We start from the raw sequence: 19,289 nt of genomic DNA, 5'->3' as shown, positions 1-19,289 counted from the left end.
GTTTGGTTTACGGAATATAATTATCGGAAATTCATAAATTTATATAATTGAAAATAGTTAATATGGAAAATATATAGTTATGCTTTAGCTATCCATGCACAATGCAATCAATCATGTGAGACTATATACCGCTAAAAGATTGTGTTCTAAACTGGCCCGTTTTACAGCGGATAAACTTTTTACAGATACTGTCGCGCGACAACCACCTTAATACGAAGCATTGAAACATATCTCAAAGTATCGATTCCGTATTCACGTCTTCCTGAACATCTACGGTAAATAAACAAATTCTCGTCAATTTCCTACAAGAGTGAACCTTCATTTTCAGAACATTCTCAATGAGAACTTCTAGAAATAATTTTTATTCACCTTTCAAAGTGATTTTGACAATTAGGACATCGGGTAATGACAAATTATGTTTATAACTCACCACGATTCATCGGTCAGAACAAACCAGCACATTAAAAAATTGAACTGTTCTCACCTAGAATACACAAACAAAGACAATCATTAATCATTTATTCAATTAACCAAAAATCACAAACCTGACCGAATCATTAACAATTTATTTTTCAACACAAGATTTAATTATCAGCGTAACTTCTAACGAAAATTAATAAAGTAATTAATTAATAAATAATGAATAATTAATTAAGTAAATGCACAAAGTAATAAATTTAAGCAAAATTTAAATAATATCTGGAGCAGGTCCAACAATTGGACTTTCTGGCTTTCATACCAGCTGTACCATACCAACGCTGGTATTATTTGGATAAAATTTTGTATCATGCGTTTATTAATTTATTCAATTAATTCGAATTAGAATGTTTTAATGATATACCTCAAAGAGGAAGAAGTAGGTGGGTAATCTCGTACACTTACACAGCCAATCATAATGAAAGATGAAGTAACTTGAAGGAATATAAATTCAAAAAGAGGAAACCTCGGTGTCCCCTAGTTACAAAAATTTTAATACTGGCGATTTACTGAAAATTACTCATGACACAGAAGAAAATAAGTACCTGAATCAGGTATGTTGGTAATGCCTAAAGTGTTCTCCAAGTCTCTGAATAATAAACTCTCTAAATTTATTGGCGCAAACTGATGGTTAAAGAGTTTTTGGATGTAAATTGAATTTATCGAATAAATTGGTGACTTTTTTTTCATTTTTTCACTAGCAGAAAGTGACTTTTACTATGTCGGAATCTAATGCACTTAATGAATGGAACTTTTTCAAAACATAAATTGATCATTTTTATGCTTTGAGTAGGTGTACGGAATTTTCCTCTCCCCTTTACTCCGTGAGCTGTATGATATTAAACTTCATTTGATAGATGTTTCATTTCAATTGAGCGTCTGGTAAGGTACTACTAACTTCACCAGTCCTTAGCATTACCCAGGGGTTGCGACAGGTACGCTGGTATGAAGCCCACAAAGATCATGACATGATCTGGTCATCTTCCTGTAGTCACCTTAACTCAACTCAGTTCCGACCTCGTACCTTTTAGTTTATGGGTGTCAGTGGTGAAAGGATTCTATAATTTTTCAGAAATCTAGATATACGTAACGAAATGGATGACTTTTTCCTAAAAAGCATGTTTAAGGTAATGAGGAAAAATAGGACATAGTATATTTGATACTTCAAATAAGTATATTAATATACCTAAAAGAAATATTGAGTATATTTTATCCCAGCATATTCATCATTGTTATTTGACACAGGGGAAAATCGATTTCACGTCAATATTAATCAAAAATCGAATATGCTAGGATCAAGTATATTTTACCTGGAAATTCAAAAGTACTAACCGCGAGTAATTTGAAATTTTTGATAAATAAAATCGGTACTTTCAACAATCAATAGTCTGGTACTGAGTGAAAGTGATTTCGAAACTTTTCGAGCAAAATCGTTACATGCCCCAAATTTTTAGGGACTTAAAATCGATTACTGATATCAGGTATACTCGAAACCAGAGCAGAGTATCACGTTTGAAAAACTATTGATATTAACGAAAACTATTTTATCTTGGCGCATAACTCCCCAAAAGCCTTTTCATCTCAATAACCCGTAATCAATCACATTGATCCATTCCTCTTGGCGATAACCCCAATAATCTGACCGTTAATAAACCCCTGAGAGTATTTCCTCGCTGAAATCACCCTCGCGATCGTTACCAGGGTTTGCCACATAAGTTATGCAAGAAAATTCCGTTGTTTTGAGGATAAAAAACGAGAGTATATTTTGTATTTTTAAGATACTACTATCGTATATCGAAACAACGATGAGATTTTGATGAAAATTGATATATAGATGGATTTTAATGCAAAAATCACTGAGTTAAATTTTTGAAAAACTAGATAAGGCAGTACAATAATTATGAATTTTCTTATTTTTCGACGGTTAGCATTGAGACTCAATGGCAATTCACAGTTTTCATTTGCGGTTTGAAGATTCCAACGAGAAATTCTTCATGAAATTTTTTGAGTGATATATACAGATGTTCAAACACATTTAGCTTATAAAAAAATGTCGATTGGTGGGCTATAAATGCTGAAATTCATGAATTGAGTGATAAATTAATCGACGTGGTAACAACGCTACTCAGGTTAGGTAAGCTCTCATTAGAGAAACACAATACACACAGGGAAACGCATCATACATGCGTGTCAGCCATTGAGAAATGGTGTTAAACCGAACTACCTCGCTAATCAAAGTCATGAGTTCTTTAGCTTAGGGCCCGGCAACCTCGGCTCATTCGACTCAGCCGGCTTCCGAGCTTCGTTAAAGACCTGGGATTTATTATGCTCACAAAGATGCATGTATTATATCATTTTTATATACAAACTCATCAGACATGTCGTCTAAAATAGGGAAATAGAAGGAAATAGAAATAATAGAAAAAATGTCTAATACTAGTACCGTAGAAAAAGAAAACCCCAGAAAAATATTGAAGAACCGGAGATTTTCTTACTATGTGACCAATCCTGATAATGACCATACACGGAGAGAAAAGTCCAAGAAAAATTACTGTGCCGAGCCCTACAATCGTGGCGCAAAATGCTAGAATACTAGAACTTCTTTGATTCACAAATAAAAATTACTATCAATATGTCAAATTTTCTTATACATTCCGTAATTAATCATGTGTGGCTCCATAAAATTTACTAAACAGCACTATAAAATTTGAAGGTCTATCATTTTTTGTTTGAGTTTGAAAGAAAAATTGATAGAAATCCTTCAAAAATTCCTATCCAGATCGGTATTTTTTATTGTGCTCTTTTTCAATTTTTACTGTGCTACACAACATTTTCTCCAAACATTTTGTAACCTAATATGATTGGTTAGCGATGGACGTCGAATGTTTCCGATTCATGCCGAAGTTGACTTTAACAATGGTAACTGTTGCAACGACTATGAATTTTTATTTGGCCGATAACGAAGTTTTGCTCGGCCGATGCAGAAATGTTACTGCATGGCATAGTAATTTGTCTCAGGCCTGTAGTTTATACCTAGATTGTAAGGCAGCACAGTAATTTTTATCGGAATCACAATATAAAAATTCATAGATTTTTCTCTCCGTGTAGAACTTCATAGAATATGCATGACACCTATCCCCAAATTGTTTCATGCAGCGTGTACGTGACATATCTGGACGTTACATGAAAATGGATTATACTCAATAGATATACCCTCATCTACGAATGATGGGCAAGACGAGATGAGGGAAGGGGAGTAAATAGAGGAGATTGTTGGGTTTGGGCGCGACGATGCTTGCAAGGTTGAACGATCGTTCGATCGCACTTTGGACATTCGATCCCTTCTTCCCTCCACCCACTGCATACTACTAGTCCACACTCTTGCATGCAGGCCGTGTTTGATGGCGACCAACAAACATTGGGATATCGTAAGCGCGTGGATGAAGGTGCAGAAGGTGGAGAAGAGAATGGGGAACAGACTCAGGAGGAACCTAGCGAGAGGATTAGAGTGCCATTGTGTAGACACCGATAGATTGTGCAAACATGCCTCTTGTATACCGATAGAATATATAGTAGTGACCTGTAAACGCCCACCACCCACTGCCACCGGAAATTCCACCCTCCTCCACCCTCCTCCACCCACGGAACATTTGCGTCCGTACGATCTAGTCCATACCACCGCTTTGCGTTACACACTGACCAAAAGCTTCCAATATTTCCCTTGTGTTCAACACCTTCATGAGATATACCTCTGATCCCTAGGGGGACAGCAAAGTGGGTTCGAATAAAGCGGAAAAAAAAAGGGAAACAAACGGCAAGTTTGTTTCACGGTTATTTAAAGCAGAGTATTCGACTGTATTTAACAAGTTTTTTTTTCGAGAAAGAAAAATGGTAAATGAAAGGACTGGGCGCTCTGTGGAACGTTTTGCTCATTAAAAATATTCAGGTTGAGGACGAAAGTTTCGAGGGGTGATTGTGGATTTTTGTAATTTTAAACTTGGGGTGGGCCCAGAGGGTTTTTTCAATTATTAGAAGTAGAATTTTTGATGAGAGATTTTTGTGGAATACGGAAAGACTCATACTTGGATATTTTCGAATTGATAGCGAGATTATCCGTAATTCATGCGGTTTTGATACACAAGATACAGAATCCTCTTCTGAAGACTGATGAAGCAAGTCTGAAAAGTATACTACGACAAATTTTATGAAATTTTGCATAATTTATCAAATGATTTCATTAGATATGAGGGCGAGTTTGGGATTCTTAAATGGAAGGAGGGAGAAAGCTCTTATATCATCAGAAAATTGAAACAGAAAGGAAGATAAATTCACAAGACATGGCCCTGAGATCTGTACGAGACGTACCTCAATATTGGATCTCTGAAAACGCCCTGTTTTCTTAGTTATCCTGTATCCTTTAAACAAATATTCTGTTGTTTCTATTAACGTTTGTCGTGAAAACAATCACAAAATGATCCGGACCCTTCTTGTCGTTATTGAATCATTTCACAAACAAACTGTGATGTTTTGAAAAGATGTTTTGAAATTTTAGAATTGTGTAAACGCTATTACTAGCTATTTTTTTATAAAGAATATTTCTCAAATACTGTCGATTTTCTCGAAGAGTCTAACTGACATTAACTTTATAGGAAATATTTCTGTGAATATCTGAAAATTTTCGATGCCGTAGAGCTTGCACGAAAAAAAATAATTCTGTCGATCCGGGCCTAAAACTTCCAATTAAAACTGTGAAACTCTAGAAACCCATCAATTACTCCACCAATTACTCAAGCACATTACCGCAATTATCGGCGATAAACCCAAACGCATTGAAATCCATTCCCACAATTCCCAATGAACTAGTTATACTCCTCCCAATTTCCCTTCACCTCCCGCCCCAGGGAAATCGACTATAATATATAGAGCTCAACAGAGTATGTGTACATGTTTGGCAAGTGAATGCATCGATACAATCAATATCTTGCTTTACGCCAAATGAGTGCAGTTTTAATTGCCTTCCAGCTATCCAAATGGTTCCGTCTCCTCTTGGTTCCCTCACAATCTCTTCCACACCACCCGACCCCTAAAGCTCGCACGGACAAAAATCAATAGAAAACATTACCACGGCCTGTGGAAAAATTCCATGACAGCATAATATATGTAGGAATAATCGCCACGAAATATGACGAGTGGGGATAATCCTCCGGGACGACCCTGAGCGATTTTAGATGGACAAGCAGTTGTCGTTCACACGCTCTGAGAATAATAGGTCAAGCCAATTTATAGAAAGTAAATTGTGTGAATAAACTCGTCAAAGCAAAAAATAAATTTGAAACTTTTATTATTTCCGGAACCTATTAAAACAATTTTAGAATTATCATTACATATAAGAATTTTTAATCCGCCCTAAATAGTTCCGTCACGTCGAGAATTGCTCTTATTTTCTCTGATTTCTTAGAATATCCTACTCGGATAGCCCAACATATCTTCACGGCTATTCGTCTAAAATTCCCGAACCTTACTAATTTGATTTGCTTGTCGAGACCTTTCTATCTTATAGCGGGAAAACCAAGAATTGTATTAATAGTCACTGAACCGTTGTGAATTCATAATTAATTTCATACTTATCCTTCATTTCGAACTCCACATAACTAGAGCTGATGGTTGCGCAAAGTTCAAAATATAAAGGATGAGTACGAAATTAGTGAGGATTGCTCAATAATTGAAAGTCGAATGTGTTCTAAATTCAAATTAGCCTTTGAACCAATGCAAACGAAATTAGGCATTGAACCAATCCGGTATTTTAGTTCCTTACGTTACGCTCAGTAATAGACTTTCGAGATGTTGATAGTTCATGACTTCGACTAGTCTGTCCTTTTTAGAGTAAGACTAACATTGTAGAAATACATCATACACACTATAGACTGTCATAATTAATTCAATAATTGTTTCAAATAATTAGTTCAATATAATATTAAGTCTTTTATTAAAACTAAAAGTCATTTTCCTATTGATTTTAAAAATCTTAAAATCTACATTCATTATGGTGTAACCGTTAAATAGTGATTATTCCAACCGTACTATTTTCTCCATCTATCCTCTAGCTACAGCGTTGCTCAGTCGGTTTAATCGAGACGTGAGAAAACCCGATATCATAAGTCACCGCTCTGAATTTTTTGTCATCTATCTTGAAAAGAGAATCTAAAAAACACTAGCTATTTCGTTGTGCTTATTTACATAGTTTGCTTACATTTATGTGACATACAACAATAATTCAAATTCTGTAAGAAGAGGGAAAAGAACGGGGAAGTAAGAGAGATAATAGATGAGAGATAAATGCAAGAATTTTTCGTTATTCATCCCAAAAGATAATGAAAAAGTAGAAGAAAAAGTAAAGTAAGTCATAGAGTGATAGTTTGTTTACATGAATGTAAATTTATTGCCGTAGGTCGGTTACGCCTGGATTGAATAAATAACCACTCAAGAGGAACTAGATAGATTATCAATACCAGTTTGTGGTATTTAGAGAAAATGCTAATCAATAAAAGAGATGGTAAATTTGTAAATTTAATTTGATGTCTGACAGTCCTTAGGACATAAATAAAATCACGGCATGTTTTTATCGTAATTTCATAACCTCTAAAATATTCACATTTTTTTTGGCGCATGGGATTTACAATTACTGATAGTGTTATCGCCTAATGTAATTAATTCATGTATTTTTAATGATTTTTGAAAGTTTTCTCACGTCCATTGGGATTTCTTGATTCGATCTCGAACAATTCACTCACCACACACTGATTAATTTTTCTTAATAGTTTATGGTTTATTAATTAATTTTCATTCATTTTTAATTGTTTCAAATGCAATTTACTATTGCAATTACTTTATCCGAAAGAAGAATTATTCCAAGTTAAGGGGCAACATACCCCGTTGTTCATATCCACAGCAAAAAAAAGAATTGTAAGTGATTTTTGGTATTATTAATTTAATTGAGAGAAAATGTTTCAAATATTTCCTTTTCTCTGAATTAAATCGATCTTATATAAACAAACATATTATTTTCACTGTTCAGCTTTTTGTAGAATTCATTAATATCTACCGCATTAACATTTGTGGTTGTTAATATCAAGTTGAATCGTAAAACGAAAGCACTAAACAACGCGAAAGATTTACGAAAAGTACAGAAAATAGAGGACAAAACATTTGACACAGGAAGAAGCGCAAATGGTTCATGGGTGTGGGTGTTTGCTTTTCTTTTCTTCCTTCCTCAAAGAAGCAAGGATGCTGAAATATTCATCAGAGGTGGGTTTTCTATCCAAAGGGTCTGAAGGGTTCACGATTGATTGAGACAACTGATAGGCATTGGCTTGGGCAAAGACTTAGTAGATTTTCAAGTAGGTGAAATGGAGAAGAAACTGGAGAAGAAAAAAATTGTACAAAATCCCATAGACTTTGGATACGGCTTATACATCTATAGATTTTTTTAAATTGTTCATTGCTCAACTTATTGATTAATTATTTATATTGTTCACATAGAAAAAGGTAGACATAAACATGACCTTTGTAGTCTCCGTACAGTATGTTCAATTTGTCATCGTAATTTACGACAATTTTTAGCATCATTAATGATATTAATATTAAATATTAATTCGCAAACGTAATTGACCTTTAAGTTCGTCTGTTTACTGTTAGAATTGTATCTGACGAGTTTACGTTTGCGCTTAATTAAAAAAAAATATTTTATCATTATATTTTTTATATTTTTCTGAGTAACAAATCCATTCTAATTAGTTGACATCTCACTGCGAAAAATGATTACTCGGCAGCAGTGAATTACTTCTGCACACGGAGAGAAAAATTCTTAAAAAATTACGTGCCTTTTCCGTAATCTGCCAGTCAATATTCAGTAAAAATTACGAAACAGTTACGCAATTTTTCAGTGGACTTGCCGAAAAAAGTCTCGAACGTTCACAAAAAAGTACGGAATATTCAGTGAAAAAATGCTCCGTAATTTTTACTGAATACTATTTTGACTGGGAGATTACGGAAGAGGCACGTAATTTTTACAGAATTTTTTTCTCCGTACAGAAGTATTTTTATTTCAGTCGGGCTTTTTGGTCCTCACTTTATTTATTCGTTTTGCACGCTGTTGGTTGCAATCTGTAGAATCCCTCTTTTTCCAATGGTCAAGGCCAAGATAGGAAATAGAAGACTCGAAATTCTGGCTGTGTCATTTGTCTCTGGTTATACCAATGGTGAAATAAGGAGTGAAAAGTCGTGTGGGAATTGGAGACAAATGGAAGCGAGTGGAAAGTGGGTGGAGTGAAAAGGTAGAATGGTGTTGTTGGGGGATTGTTTAGAAATTTATTAAGAGGGATTATACATTGATAAGGGTGGATGAAAAAAGGGATTAATCAATGGAAAGTCTTTTGCAGGGAGAAATGAAAGGTTGGTTGAGGCTAAATAAAACATCGAGGGTTGATAAATCGAGTTGTAAAAGTAAAGAAATATAAAGAAATGTCCCAAACATTCAGCTATTCTCAGGTTTCCAATGAGATGAAATTTTCTGTTAAAATATACAGTTAGAGAAAAATGTCTTTATATCATCAAAATTTAATTTAGATGAGAAATTAAGTGAAGATTTTTTACCAAAATCTTTTGTATTTGACTGTTTCAACTAGATTCGGTTGGCCGAAATAATTTTCTCTCTCAATATTGTGTCATTTGTCTGTTGATTAGTCGTCGGTTTATTAAGAACAATTAACTTAAAGGGGAAAATAAGGTGTTCTCTTGAACAATGATTATCACTCGGGTTCTACTTTAGAATAAAGTTAAAAATCTAACGAAATCATTCAAAATGCGAGGAGCCGTAGGTGAAATTCCAAATCCAACATAGTAATTTTGACCTGCTTCATCATTCTATAATAAAGAATTAGGATTATGAATAGCTAGTACAATAAGCGAAAATGGAAATGATTTACCAAGTTGAAGTCATTGTTTTACTGGAAATTATTCCCATTTTACTTCAACAGTTGGAGATCAATAATGGTTCATAGGGCTGTTCTTGTTTTATCATTCCAAGAAATTATTAAATGACAGCTAAAATGGATTAACTACAACAAAACTGTCAATCTTCATCGTTTTTAATTCTATAAATCTTCGTTGTATTTATACTTATAATTACATTTATACTTTCCAAGGATTCTTTTCATTTCCGTTTGTTATCAATGCTTGTGATTTTGTACAACCTAACATACCATAATGTACAGTAATAAAGAAGTTCAGTATACCTACTATAATCTCTAAAATTGGAAGCGTTATTTATTTACTTAACGTACGTATTTTGTTAGGTTTTTTATGTTTCTAACTTTGTTTATAACACTAGCTTCAAAGTAACTAAACATTGCCCATCTTTGATGTACGTAATAAACACTGATTTTTTCCCAACACACGACAAGTTGCTATTCACATAACAAATAATTGATACTTAATTTTTATTTTTGTGCAAAATTAGAGTTTTCTTTCCTCTCTGTACATAAAGTACGTTCACTTTATGTACAAAGAGGAAAGAAAACTCTAATTTTACGTTCAAACGACCTTGAAAACAATTGTTTTTTTTTATTTATGGAATTGTCTTGCTTGAAAAACAAATGTATTTGAAATATCTAATATATACGAATAATGAATATGAATGAAGTCCATATAAATATAGGAAGGAAAATAAAATTTAATATATTTCCTTTAAATATGACTTTATGTTCGGTGTGAGAACATTAGAATAATTTATGCCCCAAGAAGATGCAGTATCACCTGAAAAATGAATTACGACGAGAAAGTGCACTCGGTTTGAAAAATTTATTCAGACTCAGTAAATCATCCACAAAGAATTTAAAACAATTGACCATTAGCGCCAACCAGGCGTATTCTAATCTATTTCAGTCATAATTAATAAATTCATTATCTGGATCGAAATTTCTCCATGCACAGGAAACATTTCTTATCTTTCATGACGGTTGAAATTTTATTACACAAATATTATTAAATACTACCAAAAAGTGTTCTAACTTAATATATACATTACATAAACATTCCTGAGTTTTTTTAATAAAAATTCTTTACAAACACCCGCCTTTTTAGGAATTCATCTGGGAATCGCAAGCATCAACTTTTTGCACTCCAATAATTATGAATTATCATATTATTATCATTGTTTATTTATTTTTATTTTCGTTTTCATTTCATTATTATTTTATTATAGGCATACATCATAGGCATTGCATTGCATTGATAATAATGTTTTTGTATTGAAATGGTTCTTTGCGTTTTCGTAAATGAAGAAATTTCAATTATTTATGCTCAATTAATTACGTCGCTAAAGAATTAAAAAAATATATTTTTTTCGAAAGTGGTAATTTGCCATTAAATCTAATAATAATTAGAGGATTTTCAACACAGCACTTAGAATTTTAAACATGGATTGCGTGATTCGAGAAAAATAATGTTCAGTGCTAATAGTTACTGCACGAATTCAAATAAAATTTTGAAAGATAAAAATTTATTTGTGGAATTAAATATGACTACAATAAGCTAACACATGAATAAAATATGGTCTATTTCATAAATTGTTGGGCAATCAACATAATCGTTGAATCCTTCTATCAGTGAACGAATGATGATATCTCATGAAAAGAAATGGCTATTGAAACAAGGACATCAACATTTTAGGATTTAAAAATTATTTTTAGCCATTCTAATACCTTCAGAATTTCCTGTGATCTCAGTTTTCTCTCATTCTTTCTCCTTTTCAAGCGTCCACTCGCATGGAATTTCGTTTAACTCGCCTCCATCAAACTTTTCATACTTTAATACTTGACGGGGTGGAAAAAATTCAGTGAAAGACATTTTTTCCTTTACTCTTGGATATGCAGCAAGGAATGGACAGGATGAAAGAAAGACAGGTATGAAGAGTAGATTTGTTTGGGATTTTTGTTCTACTGGAGAGTGAGAGGGTTTCGGTCCATGCCGGACAGCTCCATTGTCAGAAATATTTATCTGGAGGAATTTGTTCTCAAGAGTCGGAAATGAAATATTCAGGGACATTTCTCCTAAACAATTTTTAGAATTTTACGGTAGCACTAAAAAAAAATTGTAAAGTCGAATATTTGCAATAGAGCCTTAAATAAAAAAATTTTATATTTCGAATAGACTGTTATGAACAATTGGAAGTTTATCTCATCAATCAATAGTTTTAACTAGAATTCCCATGTAATTTCCTTTTAATTTTTGTGTTATTATTATCGAACTACAAAAGTAGTCTTTCAACATTATTTTCTCAAGTATGAAAAGTTGCCGTCTGTACACATTAATGCAAGTACTTCACTTTACTTGTTTATGCTGAAGAATATCAGAGTCAAATTAAACAGCTATCAATTATTTCTATTATAGGATATCGAGGTGAAGCACGAAAAATATACCTGCTTCAAGTATGGTCCTGCAAAAATGAAAAAAAACAACAAACAACAATTATGTAATGTACTTTCCTGCAGCGTTATTCAATAAGTGAATTCCATTCGCAAGAGTAATTTTCAGTGCAGAACAATTTAGTTGCAAAAAAAAGAGAGATGAAGCTTTTCGAAGGATAAAAAGCTGCAAAATTGTTGCATAAAACATATCAATGAGTTGATAGATTGGGTTAATCCAAAAATTCTGCAGTCCAACAAGGGAATTTTCAACATCGAAATCTTCTTATCATTTACCCGATTAGATACTACAGTAAGAGGGATCAGCTCGTGTTATGTCTACCGAAAATTTGTCTGGATTTTCAATGAAATTATCCGTTATATAGTGAACGCGAGTACCTGAAGTCGTTGAAAGTTCATTACCTCCTCTTCCCTTGAAATACCCCTGTTCCATTGCGTAATTCGGTGGATTTATTTCAATGGATGGTGTGTTAAGCACAGCCAGAGTATTTTGTGTAGAAATATTTGTCTTTTGAGCGTTGAAAGCTCTCAGCGACTTCCTAATTAAAGTTGTGCCATAAAAAACGCCATCTCCTTTTTACGATTCTGGTAGAAAAAGAAATAACGGTTTGAAAGGAAAAGAGATAACTCAGACGTGACTACAGATTTTCACTCCAGCTTTTTTTTTATATAAATTCTATCTAATTTTGAGCGAAAACATAAAAAGTATTACAACATATAGGCGACATATATTTTGCGCACTTTCATTATATAAGTTGGTTCAGTTATCGACATATTTATTTTATGTTTCTCAAATATGGCATCGTTCGTCGGATATTCGACGTGTGCGATTCATTTTACTAAACCAAATAAAGTTTTTTCTCATTTTATTCCTATAAAAGATTAATCCAAGAAGGACATGCAATAATCTTAATAATTTATCACTACACTAGTTTAAATAAAAACGTCTCCATATAAACTAATCTTCTCCGTTGGTTTATCGAATGCTTCATTCACCTCAACCGGTTATCAACTTCACAACTGCTGATTCGTCAACTATTATTAAGAAATATTATTTTGGTCACCGTCAACTATAGCATTCGTTAATAATTAGAGAATCTCTGTCAGTGCAGTTAATCAAGTACATCCGGAGTTGAGTGGCGTTAAATTAACAAAGTAAAGAAAAAGAGATCAAATAATGATCAATCGCGTAAATACTTGATCGCTTTTGTTTTTCTCATCGTACTGGAGAAAATACTGCAAAAAATAGCAGCTATTTCCAATCGCTGCGCCGCGAAATGAGTTTTTAATTTGTGCTCCCTAATCAATTTTCCTCGGTGCACACATGGGACCATTTTCAATGTTACATCTTTCTTTTTTGGTTTAGTGAAAAATAGATAACCTTCTCCAACGTTTAAATTATCTCACATCTTATGTTGTTTTTTTCCTCTCAAGAAGAGTAAGATAAAAATGTTGAGATTCATTGCTTCAGGAAGGATTTTGCGCGACGAGAATAAGAAGAAGTAGATAAGGATGAAATATTTTTTGATAAAAAGAATGAGAACATTCACAATTTATGCATTCTTTAGAACTATTGAATTTTTTTGTGGATAAATCCACCTAAAAAATGTCTACATCAATTGCGAAATTTAAATATGCATGAATTACAGAATTGAAGACTTAAATTAGCATTTCCAATCCGTAGTCTAGGTTTTTAATCTTTAATATTTAATAAATTACGTAAGGAAACTCGCGGTTTAAGATTTTAAGCTGGTTGTATATCACTAGCTGGGAGGGGGTGGTAGATGGGTTGCGTAAATTTAAGGGACAGAATTGAGACAAAGGTGGAAAACAAATGCTCACTGTCATCAGCAAAAGATCTGGCGGTGATGGGCGAGACAATGTCATTCAATTACCGCTAATGAGAGTAGAGAAAAAGGGATGAAATGGTTGATGAGGGGCAACGCAGTTAGCTGGTACATTTCCTTTGTTCTCAGCCGTGGATTACTCACGAGATATTCTGTGATACTCGTCTCTTTTGTGATGATGCACTTTTGTCGCTTCGAGCCAGATTTATCAATCATCTCCATGGAATTATTTTCGGGTCGAGGTCGTTGATTGGAGTGATGCGGGAAATTTCTAAAATGGAAATGTTTGCAGGGAACAGAAAAAAACAGAGAGAACATTTCAAAACGTGAAATCCAGTAGTCATAATCAGGTGAATTTCGTTTACATTATTACTGTTTCTCAGAGAGAAATAGAATATATCTATAAAAAAAAACATTTCAATTCACACTGTTAAAAATTTCCTGAAATTTCGGGCATAAAGAATGTCCCATTATATGAGTTTGAATTCAATTTCCATTGAAAGCTAAATTAACGGAAATAACTAAATTTCTCATTTATACTGCAGATTCAAGAAAATTGGGTATTTCATGTCAAAGTATGATTTATTTTTTTATGAAGAACATTGAACATTCGCTGAAATTATTGCTTCGATTTTCACCATTTTCATGGTTTCTCAGAACGATATAGCCCTAAAAACTGAGACTTCCCAGAATATTGGAGAAATTAATAGATTCGTTAATGAAGATTTATCCAGAAATTCAATTTCGCGTTATCATTGTTAAAAATTGCACGTTTGAGTACTTGAATTTTAAGTCCAATTTTCCAAAAGGCTATTAAAATCCAGTATATTCAATTTTCCATTTAGAAACCAATTTTCAACCGACTCTCATTAATCATCAATAAATGAAATATCCTAAATTGGAAGACAATAATAATTCTAAAAATACACCAGAGAGTACTTACTATAAAGATGTCCCACGTCCATACATAGCCAAATTTCGCGTTTCTTAAATTTTTTGACAAATCATTGATGGATTGATGTAAAAAATTGATGGGCTGCGATAATTTTCATGCATTTTCTCTGCAGTTCCGTGATTGTCTTCAAAAATTTCGAAAAAAAAACACAAAAGAGTGTTCGCACCACCTTGAAAAGTCGTAAGTCATTAAATAATGACAGCACGCAAAAGCGTTATATTTTTTCCCGTCAATCCCATAATAAGTTTATTGGAAAAAATCATAAACGTTATATTTGGCTGCATATGGGTGTGGAAGGCCCTTGAGTCTTGCGTGGTAGCAGAACGAAACAACCAAAATATGAGAAGTGTGCGACTATAACAAGAGGACCACTATCGAAATATTTTTCAATATATTCTTACATTTTCCTGTTCGAATCCTCAAATTGTACACCATCTGAAGGATGCTGTGATGCCTGCAGTGGTTCGACAATCAATTAGTTGATCGAAAAGAAGAAACCATCGTCTTTACTCGGTCTCCTTTCAATAAACAGTCCGCCCCCTTTCTTTTCTAATTACATTTCCATCGTTATGTCTTAGAATATAACAATATTTATCAAAATAACATTTTCGCATGCGCATAACAACGGCTTCTCAATAGTAAAATAACTTATCTCTTTAAGAACCAACACATGAACGAAAAAATCATCGAACTTTGATAGATAGACTTAATTTGTTTCTAGAAGGACAAGTTATCCCTAGGATCACCTTAACTTCAATCTCATTCTTCTATATCAAGCCCCACCTTCTCTTTTATTCCGTTTTAACGCTGTTCTCCTTCTTTTTCTTATCGAATATCGATCTCAGACACAACGTGACCGTTTTCACAATGATTCTCTTCAGTTTCTCCTGATTCCTTTTTTTTTGCACTTGGTTCGAGATTCTCGTAGGAAGAGAGCAAGAGGACAAACTATGAGCACGTTTCTTCTCATGTACATTTACGATTAAACAATCGTCTCTCGTTTCCACACGAGAGGCGACCAATGAACAAGAGTTAAAGTTATATACCTTGCCGTAACCATTGACCAGAATGCACACAATATTTCCTTTGAATCATAGGTATACATTCAGGAAAAAAATTATTTTTGCCCAATGTCCGTTTATTCCAGGGAATTAGGGGACGCTGGGGTAATGTCTAGTGGACATCTCTAGTAAAACCAATCTTTGAAAATTGTATCATTCTTAATTTTTAACTTTTTTCCAGGATTAAACAAGCATAGATAGATAAACTATTTAATTACCCATTAGTCGGTGGAATAAACTGTTAAGCGGGACTCACCAATAATAAAAGAAGGTAAATAGTACAAGAAATTTTTTTCATTTAATATACATTCATACATGTATCGAGTGGGCTTAAATTCCGAATTAACTGTGCTTTACACTAAATCCATTGAATTCTAGCAATGGAAATAACTTCAATAATTTAAAAAAATGCAACTAAATCAGATACAGCCAATGCGATTTCAAAGAGCTAAAATGGTATTCAAAATGGAGCATAAATATTCCTCTACATTTACTTGAGAAATGTAGAAAAATTTTGCGAAAGCCGAAATTCATGGGTAAAACTCCCATGTATTTTCGGACGATATTTAATTAGCTTTTAAATGCGTATACTTCAATACAAAATGAAGTGAGGAATTATTCCATAAACCAAACAAAAAGGATGCGTTAGCAGAAAAATAAAGATAAACATTCCAATCCAATACGCGATACAACCAAATAAATTATTCAACTTAAACTCTTTCTTTAAATATCTCCCTCTAGGTAATCAATTGGAATGGCTCACAATTTTTATTCTGAGATGAAAGTTTCCCCTGGTTTTTTCAATGAACCAACTTAAACCGGTAAAAATACCTCGATTTCATTTACGGTGAATGCTTCATGCAAAAAACCATTGAGTAATCTCTAGGATTTTTATCCTCTCGTGTTCCTCTAGTTTCTCTCGGTTCTTCAAATGTTTTCAATATCGATAATCCACGAGGAGATAACTGGGCGCTAATTTGAATTGCGTAGGGAAAAATCGAAGGCTTATCAATCGAATAATCCATCGTGTATCCGCATGTAGTAAATGATGAAGAGGGAGGAGTATTGTTTGACGGCATTATTATCAGATGAGATCAAGAAGAAAAAATTTTGTTTTATTCAATTTTTTTGTGTTTGTTTAATACATCATCAGATGAAGGTTTTAGAGAAGAGTTTGGGATTGCCAACACAAAAAAATGAATATTTTATAAGTAATTGTGAGTGATTCATGGACATTTGCGGATTAAAAGATTTCCTACGATGATGAATGATGGACACCACTTTTCGTGAATATGAATTTTTCAGAAAAATCCTGTAATATTTATTACTGCTATTATTATTCATATTTTTTTTTTATTTGGTGGGCTTGAATAGACAGCAGTTGCCAATCAGATTCGTTTCTTGATGATGATTAATTCTTTCTATCAGTGTGAAACGCAAATGGAAACTATTTGAGCAATTCGTACTACTTTATTTTCTAACAAATTATTTATTCGCAGAATTATATGCGGAAAAAATATCTGAATGTAGTGTAAAATAGTTTAGTTTAGGATATATTTCTTCACGTATAACAATAAATTTATGAGAGATAATGCAGGCTGGGAAAATATCCATATCGATCCGTTGTTATAAATAGAATTTTGTTTGACTTAGGCATTTCGTCCGTCCCCATATTAATTATTATTTATAACACAAATTAATACGTTTTTTTAATTATCAGTATTTAAACCTCAAAAGAGGTTTACGAGCGTTTATTCAAAAGTATAATGATCAGGGGGAACATTTGTGATGGAAAATAATGTTATATTTCGGTTTTTACAGATTGAGTTTATTATAAAATTTTTCATAACCCTAATATCATTGACGTTTGTCGTATTAAATAGTGAATCGGTTATTGGCAGAAAGCCTATTTTCAATAAGACGAGTTTTCTGATCAATTCTGAACGAAATTTATTATATGAAAGACACAGAACATTGTTGATATTTTCACTTTCATGACCGCATTTATTCAGATTCAGATTCAGGCCTATCGATGATCGATAGTCGAGCAAACGAGATCTCTAGCTGGTAGTCGTCTGCTCTGATTCTATTAACAATGACAATGAACCCTCGGCTCAGAATACTTTTATACTAATACCAGGGATGTCCCTTACCATTATGAAAAGCCTGAAAGTTTTTTTGTATTTTATTTTGTTAGTTGACTCTCAATTTGACTTGGAGCCATACAGACTTTAAACGATTGTTGTTTGAAATTCTCTTCAAAATTGGTATAAAGAATAGATAAATTATTTGATGTATCATTCCTACCTTTTTGGGGAAGTTCATGTGGTTTTTCGCTTCCAGCGAATTCCACATGCACTGGTATCCAAAATAATTCTATTAAACGATTATTTGCATTGTGTTGTAGTTCACATTCGCAGTATATATTTTTTATTTTTTGGGTGTAGGTATTAACTTTATAAAGTCTGGATTTTTCTTGGAGTGGCTATTGCACTCGGGGGATCCGGGAAAATGAAAACGTTTTGATTTGCCCGAGTGGAAATTTTGGTCAAGTTCTAGTCAAGACTGGATCAGGTCATACTTGATGATTGATCCGGAAGTGACACGGTAACTGGATCAAATTTTGATCAGACATGTAACGCAAGTTTAAATCAAGACTTGATCAAACTTTTCTGATCCGGTTGAACGGTTCCGGATTTGATCAAGTCAAATGTATCTAAATCGGATGACTGGAATATCGAAAACAATAATAAATTTTAACCATAACTCACTTAAAACAAAAGATAATTAATTTTTTTTATTATATCTGACCGCTCTTAATGAAGCCCGATTGTAATTAGCGATGAAAAAACCCTATTATTTTTGACAATGCTGGGGATCGAACCGAGGAACCTACGATTACTAAACCTACGCCCTAACCACTGGACTACCGCACTATTGTTTTTGAGTAGATTCTTTTTACCTACACAATCTGCAAGGGAGTATTTGATGACTTTGAAATTATTGCATGTACATTCTGAGCGAGAAAACATATTCGGTTCAAATTTTATTTCATTATTAAAAGATAATTATAATAATCATAACACGATGAACAGATGCAAGTTTGATGATTTTTTTAGACTCAAGATAATGCGCTCTTATGTTTGATACTTCACTATATATATTGCCCTTGCTTCCTATACATTTGTTATTCTTTTTTATCGAGCTATTCAATTGAAAATCAAGGGAATTGAATCGGAAGGAGAACAAATTGTGTTGAGGCAGCTTGATCTCAGAGTGAGATCATGTTTATCTGACTTGCTGGGTCAAAACTTGGTCAGGACTTCATCAAGTGTCATCTGATCAGGCATGTTTGACCAGAACTTGATGTAAAGCCACTTGTAGTTTATAGGGTCCAATATACTGGCTCGAAACTTGATCAAGTTTTCATCAATTGTCATCTGATCAGGCGAGTTTGACCAGAACT

General features: G+C 33.3%; 1 protein-coding gene across 1 annotated transcript in view; it reads right to left on the bottom strand.

Annotated features, from left to right (window-relative positions):
• Positions 1-429: 429 nt before the first annotated feature.
• Positions 430-19,289, bottom strand: part of LOC105263931 (uncharacterized) — a 252,497-nt gene continuing 233,637 nt past the window's right edge. The window contains exon 3 of the mRNA XM_011300464.1: positions 430-484. Coding sequence (XP_011298766.1) covers positions 437-484 — 48 coding nt within the window. The 3' untranslated portion in view covers positions 430-436. The remainder of the gene's footprint in view (positions 485-19,289) is intronic.

The sequence above is a fragment of the Fopius arisanus genome, unplaced genomic scaffold (genome assembly GCF_000806365.1).
Source record: "Fopius arisanus strain USDA-PBARC FA_bdor unplaced genomic scaffold, ASM80636v1 scaffold00017, whole genome shotgun sequence".
In the NCBI taxonomy this organism is placed as follows: Eukaryota; Metazoa; Arthropoda; class Insecta; order Hymenoptera; family Braconidae; genus Fopius; species Fopius arisanus.
This window is presented reverse-complemented; position numbering and strand designations above follow the sequence as displayed.